Source organism: Hemitrygon akajei, chromosome 12 (assembly GCF_048418815.1).
Source record: "Hemitrygon akajei chromosome 12, sHemAka1.3, whole genome shotgun sequence".
NCBI classification, from domain to species: Eukaryota; Metazoa; Chordata; class Chondrichthyes; order Myliobatiformes; family Dasyatidae; genus Hemitrygon; species Hemitrygon akajei.
Window position 1 is genome coordinate 112087467 of NC_133135.1, and position 17466 is coordinate 112104932.

The following is a 17466-nucleotide window of genomic DNA, read 5'->3' on the forward strand; positions in this document are numbered from 1 at the left end:
TAGATTTCCAGCATCTGCAGAATCTCGTGTTTATGATTCACTGATGCCCTTCAGGAGTTCAAAGGGTGTGTCACATGGACCATCCCTTTAGTATTTTGGCTGATAAGACCCACGTGGGCAAGAGTTATTGACATTTGTCATGTGCTGTTCAGCTAGGTCTTCTAATATAAAGTAACAAACTACCAACAAATTCAGAGTGGATCACAGTATTAATGCATTTATTATTTTACTTGCAAGAGAAGGTAAATTTCCAGCCCAGTATCGTCTGGAAAAACAGCTTTAACCTTATGTTTCAACCAAAGTAATTTTATACATTTTTTTTTACAAGAGAACAGTAATTAGATTGACAAAGCAATCCCCCAATTTACGACAGGTCTCACCTATGTAGATGAGCCCACATTGGCAGCTCTGGTCTTAGCAGATTTGAAGGACTCATCTGGAAAGGACTATTTGGGCAGTGAATGGAGGCGAGGGAGAAGGTATAGGGGCAAGTGTAGCACTTAGGCTGCTGGAGGGAGATTAATGGGGAGCTCAGCAATGTAGGGGAGGCCCAAATGGGAAGGCCCTCCAACGTAGGCGAGGCCGAATCGGGAGAAACCATCTGCCTCCAAACTTGTTCCCATTGTTGTTCTGATTTCTAATTATTCCCTTATCTTGGAAGCCTGTAGGTGATGAGAGCCAGGCTGTCGTGGTCGAAGTGGTTGGTGACAAACCAGGTGAGCGTTGCAATGTTTGGAGTAAATTTATTATCAAATGTGTACATTTATGTCACCATATCTAACCCTGAGATTCCTTTTCTTTCATGCAATTATTGTTAATGCAAAGAAATACGATAGTATCAATACAATGCATAAAACAGAGACAGACAAGCAACCACTGTGCATATTCCACATACTGGGCAACTACAAAAGAGAGAGAAAAAAAATGTAATAATAAATAGTCCCGTGATTAGGCTAGGATGAAATCGGGGGATTGCTGGGCTCGTGGCTTGGAGGGCCAGTAGGGTCTGTGTTGCTGTATCTCAACAAATAAATACATTGGCAAGTTTTTTTCCTTAAATCGTGATACCTAAAATTAGCCAATTTACAATCACCAATTAATCTACCATCCCATATGTCTTTGGACTATGGGACGACATCCACGCGGTCACGGAGAGGATGTACCAAGTTTCACGGGCAAAGGACGGGAATTGAACCTGTGTTGTCTGTACTGTAAAATGTCATGCTAAACACTACGTTACCGTGCTGTCCAGTTTTGCACTCTCAGTAACCTTGGGTTCAATATGGAACAAAGTCTGAAAGTTTCATTGTGCCCGTTGCGTTCCTAATCTCTCATTTGCCTGCAGGTTGAAGCAAAATGTGGTTTTAAAAGATAGGCTTATTCCATGGGAATTCTGATCTTGAAGTTGAAACTTGTAAACGTGTCACACTGACTTGTGAAATTTAATTGTAACTGATCACAGTAATTTGCACAATGTGCATAAATAAAGTCCTTAAAGTGATAGAGTGGTCAAGCACTTAAGCAGTCACTACGTAACATTAAGTGCGCTGGCGTGGTTAATTTAATGCTTTCCAGCGCCTAGCTGTAAGATTGTGGTTCACTGTCTTTAAAGAGTCAGTACCTTCTCCCTGTGGCCGCGTGCATTTCCTCTGGGTGCTCTGGCTCCTCCCACAAAAACCCTACAAGTTAGGGTTAGTAGGTTGTGGGCATGCTATATGCTGCAGGAAGTATGGCAACTCTTGCGGATTACCCCCAGCCCATTTTCAATGCAAATGACACCAATCCTCGCTGATTTGCTTTGACACAAACAGTGCATTTCACAGCATGCTTCGATGTACACATGACAAATAAAGGTAATCTTTATCTCTAGCCTTAATGGCCTGCAATTTCACAATTCTGTTCTGATCTTTTCCTTCTGTTTTCTAGAATTTGATTTTGAGCCCAAGGGTCATTTGCAAATTGGCGAAGAGCTGGATATTATTAGACAGAGGTAAGATGAACTTTCTTATGTCAAAACATTGCCGGTTGAAAAACTGAATTTGTACTGAGTTTTACAGTGAGACTGTCAGTAGATTGTTTGAGTATTAATTACTGGATAATGGTTGATTTGAATGAGGAGTCATTTGGCAATTTACATCATCAGAATAAGTGGGAATGGGTTTTAATTCTTTGGGGTTCAATACATCAGACATTGGATCAGAAGTCCTTACAAAGGACCGTGAGAATGGCTGAGAAGATCGTAGGGGTTTCTCTACCATCCATCGGGGGGTATTTATCAGGACTGCTGCGTACACAGGGCCCTTAGTATTTTTAAGGATCCCATCCATCCGTCTTTTATCCACTTTAATTTTCTACCGTCAGACTCCAATTCATAAAAACAAGAACGTTCAGGATGGGAAACAGTTTCTTCCCTCAGGTCATTAAGCTTCTGAGCTCCGTGTTGCATTTGAAGTGTCACCGGTTAATCTGTTCTGCACCTGACAATATTTAATTTACTTTGTTTAGATATGTGTGATTCATTTGCATATTTTCAAATTAAAAGCTCGTGTACAAAGTTGCAAAGAGCAGTGGGAGACTGGAGGATTGGGAAAACTTCAAAAAGCAACAGAGAACAACTAAACAAGAAATAAGGAAAGGGAAGATAGAGTATGAAAGTAAATTAGCACAAAATATAAAAACAGCGAAAGTTTTTATAAATAAAGCGGAAGAGGGTGGCTAAAGTCAATGTAGGTCCCTTGGAAGATGATATTGCGAGATAAGGAAATGGCTGAGGCTTTGAATGACTATTTTGTGTTGGACTTCACGGTGGAGGACACATCTAATATGCCAAAGAAGGATGTTATGGACGAAATGGGAGGTGAGAACCTCGATGAAATCACTGTCACTAAAGAGATAGTGATGAGCAAACTAGAGGGCCTGAAGGTAGATTGGTCACCTGGTCCTGATGGGATGCATCCCAGGGTGCTGAAGGAACTGGCTGAGGTTATAGTAGACGCATTGGTAATCATTTATCAAAACTCTTCAGACCCTGCAGGTCCTGGCGGATTGAAAGACAGCAAATGTCACACCACTTTTTAAAAAAGGATATAGGCAAAAGACGGGCAACTGTAGGCCAGTTAGCTTAACATCTGTGGAGACTTCCGGTGGCTGTAATGGAGTAGGTTGCACTAGCTACGTGCTCCGAAATTATTTGCTTACTTTGCTGTTTAAACCTATCTCGGTGAGAGCACCATGAGTAGAAAGCTGTCAAAAAAAGAGACTACTTTAGAGACTTCGACTGAAATGATTCAACAAATGTCAGAGAAACTCGAAAAATTGGATAAACTGGATGACTTGGAATCCAAGTTTGATTTGTTACAGAATTCCTTCAACCTGGTTAAATCTGAACTGAAAACACTTAATCGGAAACTTGGAAGTATACAGCAGACTGTGAATGACCATGAAATTCATATTAAGCTACACGAAGAATCTCTGCCGGTGTTGCAGAAGGATATCGAAGGTTTCAAGAAAATTTCTAAGGAACAACTTTAAAAATACGACGCGTTACTGAAGAAACTTATAGACTTGGAGACCAGGAATCGAAGGTGCAATATCAGAATTCTTGGATTTCCTGAAAATCTGGAGGGTAATCAACCTATCGATTTTTGTGCTCAAATGCTGAAAGATTTATTCCCTGATATATTATCGGAACTACCAAAATTTGAGTGTGTTCACCGAGTTACCCCCCTGAACTGGGACCCTACCAAACCTCGCTCTATTATCATTCGCTTTTATGACTATCAGATTAAAGAACAGATCCTTCGTGAATCAAGGAAGAAATGTATATTACAATTTCGTGATCAACAGTTTTGGATTGTTCAAGATTATCCGCCGGAAGTTCTAAGAGCTAGACAGGCTTTTAAAGAGGTCATGTGTGATCTTTTTAAGCTTGGCTGTCGCCTTTCTCTCAGAGATCTGTGTAAACTCAAGGTTACTACTTCTGATAATAAGGTCTCTTGGTTTTCGAAGCCTGAAGAAGCTAAGAAACTTTTACAAAGTCTCCATCCTTAAATTCAACTTTGAGTTGTTTTATGTTAAATGTTTTAATTTCAGGCGTTCAATCAAATAATTGGCGTTTTGTTGATAACAAGGTTTCTTGGTTTTTCAAAGTCTTAATCATTTGTTTGACTAAGTAACTGGCGCCTTGTTATCTTTCAAACTATGCAAAATATGTAGGCAGACAGCATCCATTTTCTCTAGCTGCATATCGCAGCTCTTTTTAAACAATACGTTATATTCTCTCAGTGTTATGTAGGAAGCTATCTAATCGCTTCCCTTTTTAATTATCTTCTATTTGTTTCTTTACTCTTTTTTTTGCACCCGCGAGTATATGTTGTTTTACTTATTGATTTTCCATATTTTATTTTCCTTATCTGTCTTTGCTTTTTTACCGAGACTAATACTTGTATTTTCCCATGGTTTTTTTATATCGTAATTAGCAAACTTATTTACTTTGATTTTTTTTGTATATATATATTTACAATCGTTTATTCAGCGCAGCTATACATATATATTTTCTGGAGCCACCGGAGTTTTGGATTGGGAACGTTAGAATTAGTCTTCAGCCTCTCTTGGCTGATTTCTCTCTTTGGGGGGAGGGAGGTGGGAAATGGGTTCTTCTATAAAGCTGATTGGATGTTTTTACTGTTTTACTTATTCACTATCTATATGTCTGTGATTACCTTTTATACACTACTAAAGAATACTTGATGGATTCTTTTATTAATATACTCAGTTTTAATGTGAAAGGTCTAAATAACCCTGTTAAACGAAATAAGATTTTCTCTTATATCCGGAAACTTATAACTCATATAATCTTTCTCCAAGAAACCTATATTCGTAAAGATGATATTTCACATTCTTTCAAAGGATGGAAGAGTATACATTTTCACTCACCCTCTCAATCTAGATCGAGAGGCGTCTCTATCCTGTTTGATCAGAATTTATCCTTTATTCAACATAATGTAATTTCTGATACAAATGGGTGCTTTGTTATTGTTTTGGGTAGTCTTGGGAATAAACTAATTGTATTTGCGAATGTATACGCTCCAAATACAGATGACTCCTTGTTCTTTGAACGTCTTTTCTCTTTTCTGCCTGATTTGAATCGGTATTCCTTAGTGATGGGTGGAGATTTTAATTTTTGGCTTGACCCTATATTAGACCGCTCTTCAAGTAAAACCCCTGTCACTAATAAATCAGTCTTACTTTTTAAATCTTTTTTATCTCAATGTGGTATTCTTGACGTGTGGCGTTTTTTACACCCCCAAGAAAAGGAATATTCATATTTCTCTCAGGTTCATCATATGTACTCTCGGATTGCTTATTTTTTTAATAGATAGAAACTTGCTTCCACTGGTACGATCCTGTGATTATAAGGAGATTGCTTTGTCTGATCATGCACCTGTGCTTCTGGCTTTAAGATTACCTGTTTACTCTGTACCAAATAGAAGTTGGCGTTTCAACTTATCATTGTTATCTGATAAAAATTTTCTAAAGTTTTTGGAAAACCATATTACTTTTTTCTTTAAAGAAAATTTTAAAGGAGATACTGCTGGTAATATAGTCTGGGATACTTTTAAAGCATATATTCATGGAGAAATTATCTCTTACTCTACCTATATAAAGAAAAAGCTGACAAAGAAAGGTCTGACCTAGCAGCGATATTAAAAGATCTTGATCGAAAGTATGCTCTATCTCTAGATCCAAGTATATATAATAAGCGTATTGAAATCCAATCCAAGTATAATCTTCTGCTGACTTACCCAATTGAACGACAGCTGTTGAGAGATAAAACTCAATTTTACATTCACGGGGATAGAACTGGTAGTTTATTAGCCAATCGCTTAAAATCTTTTACAGTTAATCGTCAAATCACAGAAATTTTTAAAGATAATGGAACTAAGACATCCGACCATTCTGAAATTAACAACATATTTAAAGACTTTTACCTTAAGTTGTATCAATCTGACTCTTCTTCAGGTGATACCTATATGAACGCTTTTTTCAGTAATATCAACATTCCTACATTGTCTGCTGATAGTCTAACACAGTTAGATCAGCCTATTTCCAATGAAGAAGTGGCTGAGGCTATACGTGCTTTACATTCTGGTAAGACCCCAGGACCTGATGGCTTTCCTGGGGAGTTTTATAAAACTTTCACTACGTTACTTACACCTTATTTATCCTCTGTTTTATCAGAGTCCTTTAAATCAGGTAAACTCCCTCAATCTTTTTATGAAGCTTTTATTTCTCTTATTCTTAAAAAAAAATCATCCAGCTGAATGTTCTTCATACAGACCGATTTCTTTATTAAATGTTGATGCAAAAATTTTAGCCAAAATCTTAGCTCGAAGACTTGAAAATATTCTACCATCTATTATATCACATGACCAGACAGGATTTATTAAAAATCATTACTCACATTTTAATATACGTCGGTTATTGAATGTGATATATTCACCATCCAAAAAAATTTCAGAGTGTATATTATCCTTAGATGCAGAAAAAGCCTTTGATAGGATTGAGTGGAATTATCTTTTTAAGACCTTAGAAAAGTTTAATTTTGGGCCTAATTTTATTCGTTGGGTTAAATTAATCTACTTGTCTCCTACTGCTCAGGTTATTTCTAACTCCCAAATTTCTAAGCCCTTTAAATTACAGCGGGGAACTAGACAGGGATGTCCTCTTAGTCCTTTACTTTTTGCTTTAGCTATCGAACCCTTAGCAATAGCACTTCGAGAAGCTAAGGACATTTCTGGTATACTAAGGGAAGGTATGTCTCATAAAATTTCATTATACGCTGATGATATTTTACTTTTTATCTCTAACACTGAAACTTCTTTACCTTTGGTTCTTTCTTTAATCTCCCAGTTTAGTTCTTTTTCAGGATATAAGCTGAACCTACATAAAAGTGAGCTATTTCCTTTAAATGACCTAATGTCATCAAATGCCAAATTTCCGTTCAAAGTTGTTACGTCAATTTACATATTTAGGTGTAACAATTACTTAAAACTTCAAGAATTTATTCAAAGAAAACTTAAACCCCTTATTGAATTATGTGAAAAAGATGCTTTCTAAATGGTCCCCTCTTTCTTTATCCCTAATTGGCCGAATTAATTTGATTAAAATGAAGATTCTTCCTAAATTTTTTATATCTTTTTCAGGCCTTACCTAATTTTATTCCTAAGATGTACTTTGATTCTTTAGATTCAATTTTAACCTCTTATATTTGGAATAATAAACAAGCTTGTTTAAGTAAAGTTTGCCTACAAAGAAATAAATAGATGGGTGGACTAGCCCTACCCAATTTTAGGTTTTACTATTGGGCTGCCAATATAAGGAATATTACTTTCTGGTCCCATTATATTTATCGTAAAGATTGTCCATCATGGGTCTCTTTAGAAGTTAATTCTGTAAAAAATTCCTCTATTGTCTCTCTTCTTGGATCATACTCTTTTTTCAGCAAATAAAACAACAGATAACATAATTTGTTAAGCAAACTTTAAGGATCTGGTCTCAATTTAGAAAATTTTTTGGTTTAGCGAATTTTTCATTATCATCTCCCATTCTCCTTAATTTTTTTTTATCCCTTCCATGACTGATAAAGTCTTTAAAGATTGGGATGAATTAGGTATTAAGTGTTTTTGGGACCTGTTTATCTCAGGATCTCTTGCTTCTTTTGACCAATTGTTCAATAAATTTGCACTCCCAAAATCACATTTTTACAGATATCTTCAAATTAGAGATTTTCTACGTTTCCAATTAGCTACTTTTCCTATAGGTCCTGATAAAAATTTACTGGACAATCTTTTAAATTTAAAACCTTTTATTAATGATTCTATTACCGGTATCTATAACTTGTTGATTGATTCTAGACAAGACTTTTTAGATAAAATAAAAAAAGCTTGGGAGGATGACCTAAATTGTCAGATTTTTGATGATAGATGGAATAAAATTCTTAAACGGTTAATAAATCATCTTTCTGTGCTCGTCATTCTCTTCTACAATTTAAAGTGGTTCATAGAGCTTACATTTCTAAACAGAAGCTCTCCAGTTTTTACCCGAATGTTTCTCCACTTTGTAATAAATGCAACTCTGCTGATGCCTCTTTAATTCATATGTTTTGGTTTTGCTCTACAATTGAAAAGTTTTGGCGGGAAGTATTTCATACCTTCTCTTAACTTTTTAGGGTCCAATTTGACCCAAATCCCCTTACTGCCTTGTTTGGTATTATTGCAAATGAAGATATAACTTTAAATACTCCTAACCTACAGGTTTTAGTTTTTACCTCTCTTTTAGCAAGAAGAGCAATCTTGCTTAAATGGAAGGAGTCTACTCCTCCTACACATCTTCAATGGCTACGTGATATTATGTCGTATTTAAATTTAGAAAAGATCCGCTGCTCAGTCTTAAATTCGAAACAATCTTTTTATGATATTTGGGGACCTTTCCTAAATTACTTTTCCAATTTATAATGTTTAACAGTGCACAGACTTTTATGTATATTTTTATCTTCTCTTCTTAAGTGAATATGTTTTTTTTCCTAATTATCCATTGTCATCCATCAGCTTTTTTCTTTGGTAGTTGGTAGGGGGTTGACTTTTTATATATATATATAAAATTCTTTTATGATGTATGACCTATCTTTAAATTTTTGATTACAGAGTGGTATACCTTTATGTGTTGTGCTATAACATTTTGATCAATTTTATTACAATATATGAATGTACACAAGTTATGTTGAGATGTATCCATGTGTTGCACTCTGTAAATCTTTTTTTTTCTTCTGAATAAAAATATTGTAAACATCTGTAGTCGGGAAAATGCTTGAAGCTGTCATTAAGGAAGAAATAACGAAACATTTAGAAAGGAGTGGTTCCATTAGACAGACGCAGCATGGATTCAGAAAGGGCAGGCCCTGTTTGACAAACTTACGGGAGTTCTTTGAAGACAATGAGTGCAGTGGATAGAGGGGAACAGGTGGATGTCGTATACTTGGATTTCCAGAAGGCGTTAGATAAGGTGCCGCACAAGAGACTTATAAATAAGATACAGATGCATGGAGTTGGAGGAAGCATGGATAGTGGATTGGTTAACCGATAGAAGGCAGAGAGTTGGTATAAATGGGTGTTTCTCTGGTTGGCAGTCAGTGGTGAGTGGGGTGCCGCAGGGGTCAGTGCTGGGCCCGCAGCTGTTTACCATTTACATTGATGATTTGGAAGAGGGGACTGAGTGTAGCGTAGCAAAATTTGCTGATGACACTAAGTTGAATGGAAAAGCAAATTGTAGAGGATGTGGAGAGTCTGCAGAGGAATATATGCTACACTCAGTCCCCTCTTCCAAATCATCAATGTAAATGGTAAACAGCTGTGGCCCCAGCACCGACCCCTGCGGCACCCCACTCACCCCTCTCTGGAATTCAGAAGAATGAGGGGGACCTTATAGAAACAATCAAAATTTTGAAAGGGATAGATAAGATAGAAGTAGGAAAGTTGTTTCCATTGGTAGGTGAGACTAGAACTAGGGGACATTGCCTCAAGATTTGGGGAGATTTAGGATGGAGATGAGAAGAAACTGTTTTTCCCCAGAGAGTGGTGAATCTGTGGAATCCTCTGCCCAGGGAAGCAGTTGAGGCTTCCTCACTAAATATATGTTTTTTCTTAGTAAGGGCATTAAGGGTTATGGGGAAAAGGCAGGTAGATGGAGCTGAGTTTATGGACAGATCAGCCATGATCTTATTGAACGGTGGGGCAGGCTTGATGGGCCGGTTGGCCTACTCCGGCTCCTATTTCTTATGTTCTTAACCTTACTTCCCAAGTTATTGTATGTTACTTGTCTGTAATGTATACTACTGTGTTTTACACCCTGATCCGGAGAAATATGTCATTTGACTGCATACATATATAGAGTTAAATGATGATAAACTTGACTTACACAGAGTTGTGGGGGTGATGGTAGACGTGGATGCATTTAAGAGACTTGGATAGTTCAAGTTCAAAGTAAATGTCAGCCTGAGATTCATTTTCTTGTGGGCATACTCAATAAATCTATAGAATAATGATCAAACCAGAGGTTTTAACAGAATCAATGGAAGATCTTCCTACTAGGGCGTTCAGCCAGTGTGCAGAAGACAATGAACAATGCAAATACAAAAATAAAGCAACGATAATAACAAATAAATAAACAATAAATAGCGAGAACATGAGATGAAAAGTCCTTGAAAGTGAGTCCATTGGTTGTGGCAACATTTCAATGATGGGGCAAGTGAAGTTGAGTGACATTAGCCCATTTGGTTCAAGAGCCTAAGGGTTGTGGGGTAATAACTGTTCCTGAACCTGGTGGTGTGGGACCTGAGGCTCATTGTGGTGAGTGAAGTTATCCACACTGGTTCAGGAGCCTGATGGTTGTGGGGTAATAACTGTTCCTGAACCTGGTGGTGTGGGACCTGAGGCTCATTGTGGTGAGTGAAGTTATCCACACTGGTTCAGGAGCCTGATGGTTGTGGGGTAATAACTGTTCCTGAACCTGGTGGTGTGGGACCTGAGGCTCATTGTGGTGAGTGAAGTTATCCACACTGGTTCAGGAGCCTGATGGTTGTGGGGTAATAACTGTTCCTGAACCTGGTGGTGTGGGACCTGAGGCTCATTGTGGTGAGTGAAGTTACCCACACTGGTTCAGGAGCCTGATGGTTGTGGGGTAATAACTGTTCCTGAACCTGGTGGTGTGGGACCTGAGGCTCATTGTGGTGAGTGAAGTTATCCACACTGGTTCAGGAGCCTGATGGTTGTGGGGTAATAACTGTTCCTGAACCTGGTGGTGTGGGACCTGAGGCTCATTGTGGTGAGTGAAGTTACCCACACTGGTTCAGGAGCCTGATGGTTGTGGGGTAATAACTGTTCCTGAACCTGGTGGTGTGGGACCTGAGGCTCATTGTGGTGAGTGAAGTTATCCACACTGGTTCAGGAGCCTGATGGTTGTGGGGTAATAACTGTTCCTGAACCTGGTGGTGTGGGACCTGAGGCTCATTGTGGTGAGTGAAGTTATCCACACTGGTTCAGGAGCCTGATGGTTGTGGGGTAATAACTGTTCCTGAACCTGGTGGTGTGGGACCTGAGGCTCATTGTGGTGAGTGAAGTTACCCACACTGGTTCAGGAGCCTGATGGTTGTGGGGTAATAACTGTTCCTGAACCTGGTGGTGTGGGACCTGAGGCTCATTGTGGTGAGTGAAGTTATCCACACTGGTTCAGGAGCCTGATGGTTGTGGGGTAATAACTGTTCCTGAACCTGGTGGTGTGGGACCTGAGGCTCATTGTGGTGAGTGAAGTTATCCACACTGGTTCAGGAGCCTGATGGTTGTGGGGTAATAACTGTTCCTGAACCTGGTGGTGTGGGACCTGAGGCTCATTGTGGTGAGTGAAGTTATCCACACTGGTTCAGGAGCCTGATGGTTGTGGGGTAATAACTGTTTCTGAACCTGGTGGTGTGGGACCTGAGGCTCATTGTGGTGAGTGAAGTTATCCACACTGGTTCAGGAGCCTGATGGTTGTGGGGTAATAACTGTTCCTGAACCTGGTTGTGTGGGACCTGAGGCTCATTGTGGTGAGTGAAGTTATCCACACTGGTTCAGGAGCCTGATGGTTGTGGGGTAATAACTGTTCCTGAACCTGGTGGTGTGGGACCTGAGGCTCATTGTGGTGAGTGAAGTTATCCACACTGGTTCAGGAGCCTGATGGTTGAGGGGTAATAACTGTTCCTGAACCTGGTGGTGTGGGACCTGAGGCTCATTGTGGTGAGTGAAGTTACTCACACTGGTTCAGGAGCCTGATGGTTGTGGGGTAATAACTGTTCCTGAACCTGGTGATGTGGGACCTGAGGCTCATTGTGGTGAGTGAAGTTATCCCCTCTGGTTCAGGAGCCTGATGATTGTGGGGTAATAACTGTTACTGAACCGGGTGGTGTGGGACCTGAGGCTCATTGTGGTGAGTGAAGTTATCCACACTGGTTCAGGAGTCTGATGGTTGTGGGGTAATAACTGTTCCTGAACCTGGTGGTGTGGGACCTGAGGCTCATTGTGGTGAGTGAAGTTATCCACACTGGTTCAGGAGCCTGATGGTTGTGGGGTAATAACTGTTCCTGAACCGGGTGGTGTGGGACCTGAGGCTCATTGTGGTGAGTGAAGTTATCCACACTGGTTCAGGAGCCTGATGGTTGAGGGGTAGTAACTGTTCCTGAACCTGGTGATGTGGGACCTGAGGCTCATTGTGGTGAGTGAAGTTATCCCCTCTGGTTCAGGAGCCTGATGATTGTGGGGTAATAACTGTTCCTGAACCGGGTGGTGTGGGACCTGAGGCTCATTGTGGTGAGTGAAGTTATCCACACTGGTTCAGGAGTCTGATGGTTGTGGGGTAATAACTGTTCCTGAACCTGGTGGTGTGGGACCTGAGGCTCATTGTGGTGAGTGAAGTTATCCACACTGGTTCAGGAGCCTGATGGTTGTGGGGTAATAACTGTTCCTGAACCGGGTGGTGTGGGACCTGAGGCTCATTGTGGTGAGTGAAGTTATCCCCTCTGGTTCAGGAGCCTGATGGTTGTGGGGTAATAACTGTTCCTGAACCGGGTGGTGTGGGACCTGAGGCTCATTGTGGTGAGTGAAGTTATCCACACTGGTTCAGGAGTCTGATGGTTGTGGGGTAATAACTGTTCCTGAACCTGGTGGTGTGGGACCTGAGGCTCATTGTGGTGAATGAAGTTATCCACACCGTTTCAGGAGCCTGATGGTTGAGGGGTAATAACTGTTCCTGAACTTGGTGGTGTGGGACCTGAGGCTCATTGTGGTGAGTGAAGTTATCCACACTGGTTCGGGAGCCTGATGGTTGTGGGGTAATAACTGTTCCTGAACCTGGTGGTGTGGGGCCTGAGGCTCATTGTGGTGAGTGAAGTTACCCACAGTGGTTCGGGAGCCTGATGGTTGTGGGGTAATAACTGTTCCTGAACCTGGTGGTGTGGGGCCTGAGGCTCATTGTGGTGAGTGAAGTTACCCACACTGGTTCAGGAGCCTGATGGTTGTGGGGTAATAACTGTTCCTGAACCTGGTGGTGTGGGGCCTGAGATTCCTGTACCTTCGCCCTGGTGGCAGCAGCGAGAAGAGAGCGTGTCTCAAGTGTGAGGGTCCCTGATGATGCAGCCAGGTAAAACTGCCCAATGCCTAATAACTTCAATTTCTTATCTATCCTAGTAGTTAGAAGACAGTAAACTTGACTTTACTTGATTGAGAGCAGGTGGAATGACATTTAGTTAATTGGTGTAGCAGTTATTTGGAAACAAGCCAAAACTGAGCAGAGACTAAGCTAGGGATCGGGGAGGGGGTGGGTGACACTGCGCTCCAAAATAATGAAGTTTTAAGTAACCAGCAATGATGAACAGTCTTGTAATAATTTTTTAAAAAAACAAATTAGACTAAATCTAGCAATTATAACGAAATAAGCAGTCTAAGTGGTAGTGTTGGCAGTCTTAGTGTATCAGAAACAGGTTTAATTTCACTGGCATATGTCATGAAATTTGTTCACTCTGCAGCAGCAGTACATGATAATACAGAGAAAAAATCAGAATTACAGTAAATGCACAAGTGTGTTTATTTATTTATATGTTGCGGGGGGGTGGGGGAAGGAAATATAAAAATAGTGAGGCAGTGTTTGTGAGTTCAGTGTCCATTCAGAAATCTTATAGCAGAGGGGAGGAAGCTGAGTGTGTGCCTTCAGGTTTCTGTACCTCCTCCCTGATGGTGGCAATGAGGGCATGTCCTGGGTGATGAGGGTTCTTAATGATGGACACTGCCTTCCTGGGGCACCTGGATAAATGTCCTGGATACTACAGAGGCTAGTGCCCATGATGGAGCTGACTAAGTTTACAGCTCTCTGGGACAGTTTTCTGTGGAAATGCGAGTGTTCTTTATTGGGTGGTGGGGTCTCTACCAAAGGAGGTACAAGGTACTCCTTCCCTCCACTAGCGTTGCAGGTCACCCTTCGGCAAGCTATCGTAGCTGCTCAGGCCCATATCTCCCCCCGATCAGCGTCACATGAAGCCAGGGCAGCAGGCGTTGGGTGGCCATATGAGCAGCTGGTACATACCACAAATCCTGGTTATGTGACCACTGATGCCAGGCAAATGACCTCTGAAGAGAATTGTCGTGGCTAGGGACACCCATCTTTAAAGTCACTTTCCAAAAGAAGGCAATGGCACACCACTTCTGCAGAAAAATTTGTCGAGAACAATCATGGTAGAACCATCATTGCCCATGTTATAAAACGTGGCACACAATGAACAAATGAGTGTCCTTTAAGCGAGTATTTTTCTAATAGGATGGCATGGTAATGTTATGGTTAGCACAGGGCTTTACAGCACCAGCAACCCAGGTGCAATTCCTGCTGCTGTCTGTAAGGAGTTTGACAGTCTCCCGTTGAACTTGTGGGTTTCCTCTCATGGTTCAAAGACATACCTGTTAGTAGGGTATTTGGTCATTGTAAATTGCCCTGTGTTTAGACTACGGTTTAATGGGTGACACGGCTTGAAGGGCTCGAAGGGCCTGTTCAGCACTGTGCATCAATAAGTACCGTAGATTTTGCACTACAGAGCGCACCTGATTAAAAGCCGCTGGCTCTAATTTTAGAAAGAAAATCAATTTTGCACTTGTACAAGCCGCACCGGATTTTAGGCCGCAGGTGTCCCACGTTGTAATATGAGATATTTACACAGAAAGATATTACACGTGAGGATTTTTTAACTTTTAATTAAATCCGTATGGTAACATAAACAAATACATATTGCAAATGCTTTTTTTCGAACCGTGCCTCTAACACGGCTACTTTTAAATATACATACGTATCGGTAACACACAAATTACGTTGCGTATACTTTTTTACTGAACAGTGCACGAACAACATTCCAATATCTCCTAACGACTGGTAAAAAAATATATACTGCAGCCTACCAGGAAAAGTTATTGATCGCCTTTAACTTAAAAGCAGCGTTTTCGCTCGGGTCTAATGCCGCTCGCGTAATGCGCTCGCCCCCACCTTCCCGTTTATCGCAAACCGGTATTTCCCACAAGACGCGGCGAAACCGGATGTGATGTCATAGTATCCCGGGATGTACAGAAAACAAATATACTTAACACTTTTAACTTTAACTAGAAAATACTAACAAATGAATTACTAAGCGAAAATATTATAAACTAAATAACTGCCATAAAGGCAGCACAATGCTTTTCTTCGAGTGTTTTCCATGTTGATGAGGGTGAGTACAAATGACTGATTTACAATAATTTAATTGTGAAAGTGTGCTTGATTTATCGTACAATTTCATTGGACCTCTGTGAACTACTCATCAATTTTATTGGTCTACTGTTACGAGGCAAAATGTTTTTGGCGGCATGAAAAAAAATCATGCATTAGCCGCACCGTAGTAAAGGCCGCAGTGTTCAAAGCTGTTCAAAGCGTGGGAAAAAAGTAGCGGCTTATAATCCGACATCTACGGTAAGTAAAATAAATGACGACTGGTTCATTATGTATGCCTACATCCCAGGCACTGTGTTTCTATAGCGATGCATTGCTCTCAGGTGTAATGTACCACGAACAAAAGTCTGAAATGAAGGTAATATTTGCTTTTGAAGTTGAAACATCCTCATTAGGTTATGTCCCAATTTTCCAATTATACCAATCCAAGGTTATTTCTCCCCTTTAGATAACAAGGGATGTTGTCTTTGAAGGCTGAATAATTTAAAAGAAACACTCTGTCCTTGCTAAACAAATGAAGCAATTAGTCTCCAGCTGTTTAATGTAACTTTAATTCATGTCATTTCCCCTTCATTCCGGCTCCCTGGAGGTTCAGTCGATAATCACATACAGGCAAGCCGTGAACCTAATTACGTTGCAGCCGAGTGTCTGAAGTGATCAACGGCTTTGTTCTGTCTCTCCCTGACACCATGTGACCCTGGCTGTAGGCAGTCCAGGGATTAGAGGCATACTGGACCATTTTGGTGGCATTCAGCCGTTCAATTTAACGTCGGGAGAACCTGAAATTTTGCACTCTTCACAGACGTTCACGAAACAGAGAGAAACACCCGAAGAATGACTGACAGAAAAACGTTAGAACCCCAAATCCCCCCTCCCACGCACAAGCAGCAGCAGAAACTTCACCTCTCCTCGCTCCCCCCCACTTAATCCAGTAAGAAGCATCCCAGCTCCCCCCACCACGCGAGCAGTAGTAAGCCCCCAAAGTCCATTACAAACTACAGTTCATCCCAACACCTCAGCAGGCCCTCTCACTAAGAATCACACCTTCAACAGCGAGAGGGGGAGGCCAACAGCTCGCTGTTTCGACGTTACAGTCCGCAGTGTCACTTCTTTCGAGTTCCCCAGACTCGAGAGTCAGCAGACATCTCTCCTCATAGAGAGAGGGAGAGGGGAGAGAGAGGAGAGAGATATCACCCAGGGACCAAAGGCCTCCAAACAACTGCTTCCGCTGTCTTGGTGTTTCCATCTCCCACAACGCTTCAGTCAGCGACATTGGCGAGGAATCAGGTCGTCCCCAGGGCCGCACCCTGAAGGTGCACGCCTTCCGAGCTGCTGCTGGAGATCCCGCAACCCGAGCTGCTTGGCAGGTTCAAAGAGCTAGGACCCACCGTCTGAGAAGATTGTAGCTTAAACACACCAGCTGTAGTTCATGGACCTCAACCACCTGGAAAAGGAACAAGCAGACACGAGTACAGAAAATGTTCTAAATGGGAGCAAGTTCAAAATTCAGGGGTGCAAAGGGGACTTGGGAGTCCTTGTGTAGGAATTCCTAAGGTTAACTTGCTAGTTGAGTTGATGGTAAGGAAGGCAGAGGCAGTGTTGCATATTTTCGAGGTGCTCTGGAATGTGAAGGCAGGGATGTAGTGCTGAGGCTGTATACGCCACTGGTGAGGCCTCACTTGGGAATATTGTGAGCAGTTTTGGGACCCCCTTATCTAAGAAAGAGGTGTGCCGCCATTGAGGACTGTCCAAAAGAGGTTCACAGAAATGATTTGGGTTTGAAAGACGTTGCATGAGGAGTGTTGATGGCTCTGGTCCTGTACTCACTGCAATTAGAAGAATGAGGGGGTAGCCCAGTGGTTAGCATGATGCTTTTCAGCACCAACACCGTCCTAAAGAAGTTTAGTATTCTCACTCTGACCTTGTTTATTTCCCCTTGGTGTTGCCGTAATGCAGCAGCCAGGAGAGAGGCGCTGAAGCTGGTGTAGTCTACCGGGGTCGGTGTGGTACGGCGTCCTGATGGAGTTGGTGCTGCCCCCCCCCCCCAGTGTTTGCTCGGCAGGAGACAGGCTCTATTGCGGTTGGCTGCAGATGTAGGTTGAGTGTTTTGGTCTCCCTTTTTAGAGTGATTGT

At 41.3% G+C, this 17466-nt stretch overlaps 1 protein-coding gene across 2 annotated transcripts in view; it reads left to right on the plus strand.

Annotated features, from left to right (window-relative positions):
• Positions 1–17466, plus strand: part of sars2 (seryl-tRNA synthetase 2, mitochondrial) — a 107223-nt gene that overhangs the window by 21972 nt on the left and 67785 nt on the right. For both annotated transcript variants that reach the window (XM_073063864.1, XM_073063865.1), the window contains exons 5-6: positions 662–716; positions 1927–1990. In XM_073063864.1, the coding sequence (XP_072919965.1) occupies positions 662–716; positions 1927–1990 (119 nt within the window). The remainder of the gene's footprint in view (positions 1–661; positions 717–1926; positions 1991–17466) is intronic.